At 33.9% G+C, this 12,274-nt stretch overlaps 1 protein-coding gene across 1 annotated transcript; it reads left to right on the top strand.

The window, feature by feature from the left end:
• The first annotated feature begins 63 nt into the window (after positions 1 to 63).
• On the top strand, positions 64 to 1,646 carry J3458_001729 (uncharacterized protein). The gene is made up of 2 exons (XM_066116888.1): positions 64 to 103; positions 159 to 1,646. The coding sequence occupies exon 2, from the start codon at positions 191 to 193 to the stop codon at positions 1,592 to 1,594; it is 1,404 nt and encodes a 467-aa protein (XP_065978775.1). The 5' UTR covers positions 64 to 103; positions 159 to 190; the 3' UTR covers positions 1,595 to 1,646.
• Positions 1,647 to 12,274: the final 10,628 nt, after the last annotated feature.

Below are 12,274 nucleotides of genomic sequence, written 5' to 3'. Positions count from 1 at the left end.
TTGACTTTTACTATGATTCTCTTTACTTTAATCAGCTATTTGGCCAATCGAAGTATGGAGGAAGGGAACGCCAAATTTCGCATCGTGGGTCACATAGAGCGAGGTGAGGACCATCGTAAGATCCATTATATTTTTGCCTTGTATAACATTGTCTACAGGCTTTCAGCGCGCCGGTGTGCCGAAAATCGAAATGAATTTGGTTAAGCAGGTAATATCAGAATTGCCTGCCGTGGCCATCATCTTGGTCATTGAGCACATTGCCATAGCGAAAGCTATGGGTAGGCTGTATAACTACACGATGAACCCGTCCCAGGAAATCGTAGCGCTTGGCGCTGCCAATCTTCTCAGTCCATTTGTTGGTGGCTACGTCTGCACAGGATCCTTCGGTGCTTCTGCTGTCCTCTCCAAGGCAGGAGTCAGAACCCCTCTGGCTGGACTATTCAGTGCCGGGGTGCTTATTCTTGCACTATATGCCTTGACTGGAGTCTTCTATTATATCCCCAAAGCTGCTCTCGCTGGTCTCATTATCCATGCTGTTTGCAACTTGCTCACGCCTCCTCGGATCTTATTCAAATATTGGCAACTATCACCCGTTGAATTTTTAATCTGGGTTGTTGGAGTCGCCTTGGCCATATTTGTGTCTCTCGAGGCATCCATTTATGCAGGCACAGCCCTCTCAATTATTTTGGTGTTGGTTCGACTAGCTAGGACGCGTGGAACATTCTTGGGAGTTATAAAGGTTAAAAGAATTTCAGTAGGGAAAGTAAACGGGTCTGGCGGAGGCCGTTCTGCCTGCAACAAAACATACCATGCTGCACCGGATGCGTTTATACCCCTCGACAGATCAGGACCCATTAATCGAGACATCAAACTTGAATCTCCCTACCCGGGTGTTTTCATTTACCAGCTACATGAGGGATTCAATTACACCAATCAAGCGTACCACATTGACATTTTAGCCAAATATATTGAGCAGAACACGCAAAGGTTGTCTGATGAAGGCTACGAGAAAGAGTCGGATCGTCTTTGGAATGACGCCGGGGGAAGGACGCACCAACCAAACTCTCACCTTCTTCCATATCTGCGTGCCATTGTCCTTGATTTTGGGGCAGTGAATCATGTCGACATTACGTCGGTACAAGGGCTCATCGACTTGAGGAACCAACTAGATAACTATTCCGCGCCGGATACTGTTGAGTGGCATTTTGCAAATATCCATAACCGGTGGACGCGACGCGCTCTAGGTGTAGCGGGCTTTGGCTATCCGACAGCAGAAAATCCCGAGGCTGTCAGAAATTGGAGACCCATATACAGCGTTGCGGCGACACTTTCAGAGAAGGAAGGGCCGTTTGGAGACGAGAACCGGTGCGTTACAGACACTGACACTGATGGGGAACGGGCGCGAGGAGCTACCACCCCAGTCCCAGGAGACACGAAGAGGCCAGGGAGTTGGGAGCGTTCGAGCGGAGCCGACAATCCACGGATGGCTACAATTCACGGCGTTAACAGACCTTTTTTTCATGGTGATCTTTACAGTGCTGTGGAGTGCGCAGTCACTGATGCCCAAAGTAAGAACTCGTCGGCCATAGTTTGAAGACCATTGAATACATCGCCTATTGGGGCGCGACAAGAATAATGGGTTGGGCAGCTCGATTTTATTGAAGCAGGCGTTTGGGGCATTAGCGATGATGAAGCATGCGAGTAGAATATACATGAAAACAAGGGTCATCATAGACGAGCTATCTCTGTTCCATTTTCTTAACTTTACGCTTTGCCTGAAGGCGTCCTACCCTGTGTGGACTTTGTGCTTCCTATGTCCTACTGGGCAATGACACACTTTTATGCGAGTTTGTGAGTGATCGACGAAGAGTTTTCCGAGTCTCCATGATGAACACATGCATGTGAAACCGCTCTGGAATTGTTATCTGTAGACTGAACGCCGAGTTTCTCAACAACCATTTCCACGGGAAAATATTCCTTTTTGGGGAGAACCTGGGGCATTGACTGGCCAGCTCTCTGACAGCCTGGGCGAGCTACAGCTGCATGCTTGCATTTACGAGTAACATTCAATCGTAAGTCTCAGGATATAGATAGTGCGTGTATGGATTTTATGAGAACTAAGTACATATTCTTACAAGCTTTACACGCTGAACAATCAATGGAATTAGATGAACTAGACAGCCCCGTCAGCCAGCGAGAAAGAAAAACCTCAATTGCAAGATCTTTCGACAGATACACTGCAAGATGCACGGCAGACGACCAAGCGCAAGAGAGCATGAAAATCACTAAATAGGTACGTATCCACGCAAAAAGTAGAATATTGGATAAAAGCCAATGTGTGGCTTGAGTCAGGCTTGTTTTTTCCCACCCATCATGCCATTCTGTCGTATTCTTCGTGCCGCCGCCGCTCTTAGAACCATGTTATACTGGCAAAACTTCAGACCTGCGGCATCATCTACAGTAAAGCTGCTCGCTCCGACAGTAGCGTGATAAGCTATTAAGGTCTCTATTGCGGAAACTTTGGGGCTGACGTAGACGGTCCCAAAGATTATGAAGTCTGAAGATACACCAGGCAGGAATGTGGTGTTGCCTGCACTACTTGTTCGTAGTACCGAGTTATCTGGAATTTTGAAAGACCTGTGGAGCTCGCACTGCCCTTTCGTGAAACATAACAGATCTCCTCCTTGTTTACTGATAGAATTGGGAGCGTCTTGTATCGGGCGGTCTGGTCGCCACTGAAAGGCTTCATAAAAGGGGTCAGTGCAAGTTGAACCACGGCTCCAATGCTGCGGTCCTTTTATTTGCGGTCGATTCCAGTATCCCAGATAATTATACGTAGGGCTTGTCTCTGATGCGCACCAAGTACAAAATCCATTCCACCAGGTATAGAAAATTTACCTTTGCCTTCCATGCAGATATTTGCATCACTTGGATGGCCGTTAAAAGCTCAACAGTATATATTATTACAACCTATATGCAGAGCGAATTGAATAAAACGGTTTGTAACAGTTGGGTGTTTGAATGAGCGAGCCAAATTGGTATTGTAATGGATTATGGGACTCGAGATAACCTTCAACTCGAATATTGCCCTCTTCTTTCTCTTTTTTTCTATGATACGTTTTTCGCCTACTCGGCTCCTTCTGCTTTGTTCGTAGACCAAATTGGTCCAGTAACTCTAAAAGGGTGGTTCGAATCGTGATTAGCCAACAGGAGTCTCGGCAGGTCGAGGCGTTATATTCAAGAGGTTAGCCAATATTCGCGACTTGAAGACTTCACATATTTTCCAACCGCCAGCTTCTCAGGAATCAAAGTCGACTTCTGTGTCCCATCCGTCGAGTCGCAGATACAAAGCAAACCTGGGCTACGCTTGAACCGATCGCGCATGCAGCCAAGGTGAGTCTTCGTCTTCCTAAAAATTAGTTCTCGTCATTCGCAAGGATAGTTGGCGGGTAGCGTGTTCTTCGGTGACAGTAGAAACCTACGCACCTGAGAAGATTTTAATGGTTTATTAGTAGTCTGTATTGTATACTCACTCGATGGCCGTGGTTGTTCCTTTTCTTTACAATCTCTCACGTGTCCCCTCCAATGTATGCTTAATTCGTTGACGACGAGAAGGAATGGGTGGACGTTAGCTTGGGATAGTTCCCCGAGGTGAACGAGAGTATTTAATATGATGCCTCAGTGTCGCTACAATGTTTTCGTAGTGCTCGGAAAACTTGAATCCAATAGCAGCGGACTTGTTTGCCCGTGAGACTGCGTTGCCTCCCAATCACACGCAGTATGCTCAAAGATGCAGTTGAATAAATCATAGGTGCAAATTAAAAAATCGTCGTTTTCAAGATGGGCGAGGCAAGAATCAGACACTGTGAGCCCAACTGAAACAACTGGAAGGTCTCAGAGCCTTGTTCCTCGAAGAAAGCTGCATGGTTGAGAATGAATGCAGAAGTACGAGTAGAATTGCGTAGATATTGAAGGAATCGCATCACTAGCTATCTGTTCGTTTGCGATGAGGATTGGGCCATCATCCAGTGAAAGGGTACCACCCTGATTGCTAGACAATATTGTTGGTCTCCGGGTTGGAGAAGGCAAAAACATTGAACGCACATCGCAGTCAACGGTGCAGATGTGATGAGTGATGACAGAAGATGCGAAATTGGATTTCCCCAATTTGACGCCTGGCCCAAATCATACAGCAAAGGGGCGTTTTGACGCAGAAATATCACCCTGGGTAGGTACCTAGTGGTCACCAACCTCCACTCTGTATCCCATCAGAGTGGCGGCGGTGTACTAGTATCTTCCAGGGATTGGGACCAATAGGCAGTTCTTGCTGATCGATCACCATTTAAGAATGTACTTGAAAAGAAGTGCCGAAATTTCAATCACAAGGTGCTGCCGGGGTGTTTCCTGGGCCAGGTGCGGAGACGTACGTCGCTGCTCCAAGGGGATAAGTTACAATTATGTCTGACCCAGGATCAATGTATCTTCTTGGCAGGGGACTCTTGGAGGCCGGCGGCCACTTAGATGCCCAGGGATAATTGGAGGTCTGCCAATTTCATTTGAACCGCATTGGCACGCATCGGAGTCGGAACGACAAGACCCTGTCAACTAGGTTCCAATTAGCTGCCAAATTTCTGCCAATTCTACAAGCCTAACTACCTAGGTAGACGTTACTACTAAGAAGTAAGAACCTAGGTACCTAAGGAAGAAAAAAAAGAAAGGCAATGGCAAGGATCAAGGACGACACGAGGTCCATCCAATTTTCTGTCGATTTGTGGACAGAGCATTAACTGTAGTGTAGTTTTGTAGTTTTGTAGTTTTTGTAGTTTCGAATATAAAAAACTATATTAAATCTAATAAAATACTTATAAGATTATAAGTTTTACGGATAACTAGTATAAATTCTATATTATAAGCTAATTTTTAAAAAAATTGGGTCCTTATATACTATTATAAGCTTAAAACTTCAAAAACTACATTTTATAGTCTCTATAGTGTAGTGTAGTATAGTGTGTTTTTAAAAAATTACATAATCTATTTTTTAAACTTATAATAAGCTGGAAGGACCCACTTTTTTAAATAAGCTAATTGGTTATAATATTAGCTATTTTATGTATTTATTATTATAATTTAAGTATTTTATTAGATTTATTATTAGTTATTTAAGCTTTTTGAAAAAATGAAAATGTAGTTTTCTTGTCAATGCTCTGTTTGTGGATAATGTCTTCGGGCATAAGATTTAATACTTATTGTTGTGCATGTTGTGCTAAGGCGGCCCCTTAGTCCTCACCCTTCGTCTTATTATCTTATATCTTGCCCCATGATTTTCTTTCTTTCTTAGTTGGTAGTTATATCAAAAGTCACTCAATTATCGCATTGGTTGCTTTGTTGACCCAGCACGAATGTCAGCCGCCCTGACACATCCTCAACCTCTGGAGATGGCATCTTCGCAGTCGATTAGTGTTGGCCCGACGAGCGATATTATATGGAGAGACGCCTTGTCGGCAGAGGATATAAGGGGGTACAACACACAAATTACTGTGGCGTGGCCACGCCCATTCTTTGTGTGACACGCCTATGCGACGTTGCAAGCCTTGAACACGAAGGCTTCTCTTGGAAGATGGCTGGCATGTCTCGTTGTTACGACCAGACCTCTAAATGTATTGTATTTTTTGTATTTTTTACTATACTGTATTGTAATGTATTGTATTGTAATATATTACAATACATTACAAGATAAGAATACCTATAAATGTATTATAAGGCTATAAAATATCTAATAATAGAAATAAATGCTTATATAAGCATATTATATATTAAAATAAAGCTAAAAATCACGTGATTTTGAATCTTTAAAAATTAACCGTAAAATTGGATATTAAGCGAGATATTAAGCTTTAAAGTTATGTCTTAAAATAAAAAGTAAGTAAAGCGGGGCGAATTTTCAATTGCTTATAACTTTTTAAGATAATAACTTATAGTGATAAGAAGTGGGGCGTTTTAAAGAGCTAATTTAGCTCTTTTAAATGATATAAAATTTTCCCTTATAACCCTTATAATTAGCCTTATAATCTTAAGTTTAAAAAAACAGGGGTTTTTTTTACTTATAATACATTTATAGGTATTTTAGTTATGTAATGTAATGTATTTAAATACAATACACGAAAATACAATACAATACAAAATACAATACATAATACACTTGTATTTACTATATTCGTAAGAGCTCTGTATATAACTTACCTAATGGTATTTTTGTAATATTATTATTTTTAGCTATAAAGCCCTTAGATTTAGCTTCTTTTAAAGCTTTAATCCATTGAGAATAAAGTTGTTAGTTATTTTTAAGAAGAATCGCTATTTTTTTAACTTTTCCAATAATTCCTATATAATAATTAGCTTAAAAGATATATAAATATAATAAAAAAAAACTTAAAATACCCGGAAGTAAATTAGAAAATTGTTTTTGTTTTTCAGAAGATAATTGGTTAAATTCTTCTGTTGAAAAGTATAAAAGCTCGCTATTTTTGTATTTTTCGATATTTTCGGATGTTGTTGATTCGGTAATAAACGTAGATATAATATCTTTAGCAATAATATTTAAAATATGAGCTGTATAACGAATATCGAAAGGTTTTAGGTTTTTTTTCGTATAAAAGTTTAAAAAAGAGGTAAGAAAAGTGTTATTATTAGAGCTATTATCTCTAGTAAAACTATAATTTAAAATAAGTTAATAAAATATCATAAAATAACCTTATAATTAACTTACCTTAATATTTTTTCTGGTTTTATATTATATTCTAATAATAATTGATTAAAACAAAGATTAATAGAACTTCCAGTGTGAGTATTAGGTAAATATTTAAATCCTAAATATAATTAGTTTAAAAAGTTAAATAATAATATAATATTATATGATAAAAATAAGAAAAATAAGAAAAATAATAAACTTACCAATTAAATAGTATTCTAAATTAAATTCAGAGTTTAGCCAATTAGCTATAACTCCTAAATAAGATTTAGAATTAATAGAAGTCCAAATATTAAGTTAAATAGATATATAACCTAATTTATTAATTTGATTTTGAATTATATTAATTATATTCTTCTTTATTTTTAGATATAAAATATCTATATGAGAAAGTATATTTTAATAGTGAAAAAAGCTCGTATCTTAACTAAAATAAGTTAATATTATTAAATATATAATATAATATTATAAACTTACTTATTATAATAGCTTATTAGCTTTTTAAAGCTTTTACTAGTAATAGTAGTAAAAGATAGGTTATTTTAAAGCATAAACTCAATAGCTAGCATAAGAGCAGTATCCTTAGAAAATTCACTAATAATAGTATTATTTCTAGGTCTTTTATTGCCTCTTTTACTGCTAGATATACTAGATTGAGCTGATATTTCGGATAATAAAGGTGATTCCGTAATAATAGGCACTATATATTAATAAATTAGTAATTAATATCTTTAAAATATTATAATATTATATTAATATATTAAAAGAATAGTTTAAAGATAATAACTTACACGTTAATTTAGAATTTTCTTCGTTTTTTGAGGTTGCAATAGAAGAATGTTTTTTTTTATAGTGTGTAACACTATTAGAAGACTAAAAACGCTTTGCTTTACTATAAAAAGTAAATAAACAGTCTGGTTAAGTGCAAAAACAATGAATTAGTCTTTCTTTATTGAAATTAATCTCTGATAATCGAAAATCAAAGAGATTATGTTGAAAGATATATGATTTTGAACTAAATTGATAGCTCTCATCATTTTCAGGGTCATTTTGATATCGATTTAGCGTTGAAAGACTTATAGTAGAGTTATTATTCGTAGATAAATCGGGTTCAGAATCAAAGGGATTTTCAGCCATTTTTAATGATAAATAAGATAGGGTTTTAAGGTAAAAAAAATAGTCACTATATACCCTAAAAATAGGGTTATTTAGTGAAAAAAAAAGTTTTGTTAAAAGTAAGATATTGGTTGAGTTATAGGTGTTAAAGTGTTGGTATAGAAAAAGAGAATTCTAAACTTTAAAGAGGGATAACATAGTTAATATATAGAGTTTAGATACAATGAAAGATGTCATGAAAACCTTAAATTTCAGGCATTTTTTTGATGCCTAACTTACCCCTAAAACGTGCATATTCGTATAGAAACCGGTGAAAAATTTGCAAGACAAAATACAACTATTGTGAAACAGTAGAATATACCGGTGTGATTATAATGCATAAAGGGCTTTCTATTGTGTTACGTTAAGGCGTTTCTTCACCTGAAACATACATATATATACTACAAGAAGTATTTACATTTTTAAACTTTAAGTTAATATAACTTTCGTAATATTACACTTATAAAGATGCATCTAGTATGTACAGATAGAGCTTTTTAAGAGCTATCGATTAGTTCTATTTTTATCCATTTTAGTCCATTATTGGTAGAGATATTCCAGTTTATATAATGTGGCGTTTTTACTAAAGCGGGGTTACACGGGGTAACTTAAATACTCCACTTTCTTTACACCACTAAATACCGCATATAATATCTCTATAATTATTAATTAAAAATAAATAAAAATATTATTTTTAAATAGCTGAGATTATAAGCTTTTAAATGATACTAATTTTATAATAAAATTCGTTTTTTTCATAGAGTTATAATAGATTAAATATATAGTATAATAAAAGTCGTAGAATTTATTTTTAATGTATATATATATATATATATTATAATATATATAAGTATATATAAATATTTTATAATTATAAAATATATGAATAAATATAAAAAAAGCTAAAGAATTTTATAATATATAATTTATATATAATTTATATTATATTAATAAAAATATTTAAAATATAAAGTATAATAAATGATTTAAATTAGTAATAAATAAAAGAAAAATAAAAAAAATATATATTAAGAAGAATATATTATTATATAATTATCTTATATTATATATATATTTTTATTTATTATTTAATATTATTTTTTAAAATAATTAATATATATTATATATTTTTTTAGTTTTTTATATATAATATAAGTAAAAGAAATTATTTAAAAAATATTTACTTAATTTACATAATATAAAGTCTTTATAAAGCTTAAAAAAAACCTTATTTTTTTATTTATTTTATATAAAAAGTTATATAATATTTTATATTTATTTTATTTTTAAAGTAAAATATTTCATTAATACGTAGACTTTTAAGTATAATTTCTATATTATTATAATGAGAAAAAAATCTATTATTATTATATATTTTTTAAAATTTATTATTAAATATTCTAATAATACATTTATAGGTATTTCATTTATGTATTGTATTGTATTATATTACAATACAATACAATACAATACAGTATAGTAAAAAATACAAAAAATACAATACATTTAGAGGTCTGTCGGTATAGACGTGGGTTATCTGCGTATTCCTGCATAGGTTTTTCCGTCCTACTTATGGCTTCTGCGAATCCTTCCGCTAGGATAGGGATTGCTAGACTTGATCCTTTTGGTGCAGGTACATATCTTCGTACTGCCTTCTTTTGTGCATTTGTTAACTTTGCGGGTTCGTTCTACATGTCCTCGCTTTCCGATGTATTATCTGTGGATTCTGATACGTCTTCGTCGTCTTGACTCTTTATTTTGAAGTTATCGTCGAGTGTTTCTTCTGGTTGTCGATCTGGTATCTCAATTTCCTCTTCTTCTTATAGTCTCCTGGCTATCGATTGCTGTTCGATCCAGTTAAGAAGTTCTTGTTGCTCTTCTTCTTGTTCGGTATCTTCGGGGTCCGGTAGTCCGTAATTGTAGGTTTGCCTTCCTACCCTTTCAAGAGCTTCTATGGTTGCTTCGGCTTGTCTTTGATTATCTGCGTATGTTGTCGGTTCTAACTTCCCGGTCTCTTTTCCTTGTGCCTCGAACTCGGCTTCGTGCTGTTTAAGCTCTGCTAGCTTTTCGCACATTGGCATTCTGCTGTGATCTGGTTGTTCCGCAGTACTTCCTATTTGTTGTCAGAGCATTGGAAGTAGTGTAGTTTTGTAGTTTTGTAGTTTTTGTAGTTTCTTATATAATAAATAATATTAAATCTAATAAAATACTTATAAGATTATAAGTTTTACGGATAAATAGTATGAATTTTATACTATAAGCTAACATAAAAAAGTGGGTCCTTATAAGCTCTTATAACCCTAGAACTTTAAAAACTATAAAATGTAGTTTTTGTGGTGTAGTGTAGTGTAGTGTGTTTTTAGAAAATTACATAATCTAGTTTTTAAGCTTATAATAAGCTAGAAGGACCCACTTTTTTATATAAGCTAATCGGTTATAATATTAGCTAATTTATGCATTTATTATTATAATTCAAGTATTTTATTAGATTTATTATTAATTATTTAAGCTTTTTTGAAAATTGAAAATGTAGTTTTCTTGTCAATGCTCTGGCTGTAACACGGGATGTTAGAGCCTGTAAGTCTAAGACGAGAGGCTGTCTTCTTTTTTTTTATTACTCTCTTGCAAGCCTTAGGCCTATAGAGAGGTTATCTATCTTCTATATAATATAATATAAACAAGTAATTAGCTAGTCTTCCCTCTAGTACTAATACTACACTATAAATTGTCTTTCTTTTCCTTTATATTTTACACCTTTAATACCATTTTTCCCTCGCTTTATATACTTCTTTAAGGTTTTTAGGCAAATTTTACCTATATTCTTCTTTTTTAACTACTATATAATCGTTAACCTATTTCTAGCTACACCTTGTAGTCTTATTTTATCCTAAAAATAAGTTTTCCTGGGTTCCCTCTTTTTAGGTTACCCTAGAGCAGAGCATTGGAAGTAGTGTAGTTTTGTAGTTTTAGTGAATTTTAGTGTAGTGTAGTGTAGTGTAGTTTTACTACACTACATTACATTTTAAAAATTAGTGTAATGTGTAGTGTTAATTAATTTATAAGCTATCATTAGCTAATATAATTAGTAAGCTAAAATAGAGCTAAATTTACTTACTAATATTAGTATTAGTAAGCAGGGATTAGTTAGCTTAAATAAGCTAAAAACAGGGATTAAAAAACTAATAAAAATAAAATAAAAGGGAATTATAAGGGAATTATATTAAGTAAATTAGTATTATTTTTATATTATTATTATAAGTAAAATATATCAAATATAATAAAATTAAAAAATTCTATTATTTATATATAAATATCTTATAAAATAATAATATTTATAGTATTACCCTATAACTTAAGTATAAAATATTAAATATTTAAGTTATAAGAAATATATTAAAGTTATAAATAATATATTTAAATACCTTAAAAATTTTCATATAAAATAATATTTTATACTTTCTCTTTATATATATTATTTCTTATATTATAATAGATTTTATATTTCTTACTTAACTTTTTTATTTTTAAATTTTATTATAAAAAAAGTTTTACTAAAAAAAAGCTTATATAAGCATATTATATATTAAAATAAAGCTAAAAATCACGTGATTTTAAATCTTATAAAATTAGCTTTATAGCGTTATTAATAAGTAAGTTATTAAGCTTTAAATCTCTTATTTTAAGAAAGTGGATCTTAATTTTTAGCTAAGATTTAACCTATTATAACTCACTTAATTTATAAGCTATATATATAAAAACTAGTGCATTATAAAGAGCTAAATTAGCTCTATTTAAAGATATTAATTATAACCTTATAAGTCTTATAATTAACGTTATATATACAATTAAAATTTCCCTCTATAACTACACATTACACTATAAATGTAGTTGTAGTGTAGTTAAACTACACTAAAACTACAAAAACTACACTACACTACAAACTACACTAAAAAACTACATGTAGTGTAGTTTTTTTGTTAATGCTCTGCCCTAGAGGAAGTTTTAATCGCGATTTTCTCGCGTTATATTGTTTTTACTATTATAAGAGCTAGTGCATTCGATTCGTCTCGTTGAGCTGTATCGATTGATTTCTATATGGATATGTGGGCTCTTCAATCATATAGCTCTGAGTCAATTTTTTTGTTTTTGCATACATTTTAATTTTTGCGGAAAATAAAAGTGGCCCACGAGCGCCCGGTGGCGGGGCCGATCCCTCGCAGAGGTCGGTGGGTATGTGAGGGGGCTCGGGCGGTCCGGCCTGACCCCACTAGTTGGGTGAGCAGCTAGTGGGTTTGCCGGTCTGTCGGGGCTTTCCGACTACTGTAAGGACCGCTGTGGGACACTGGGGGTGCCGGGTTCCGGGGGTTATAG

This window comes from Metarhizium acridum (genome assembly GCF_019434415.1).
Source record: "Metarhizium acridum strain ARSEF 324 chromosome Unknown scaffold_1, whole genome shotgun sequence".
In the NCBI taxonomy this organism is placed as follows: Eukaryota; Fungi; Ascomycota; class Sordariomycetes; order Hypocreales; family Clavicipitaceae; genus Metarhizium; species Metarhizium acridum.
The sequence above is the reverse complement of the archived record's forward strand: the minus strand, read 5'-3'. Positions and strand labels throughout refer to the sequence as shown.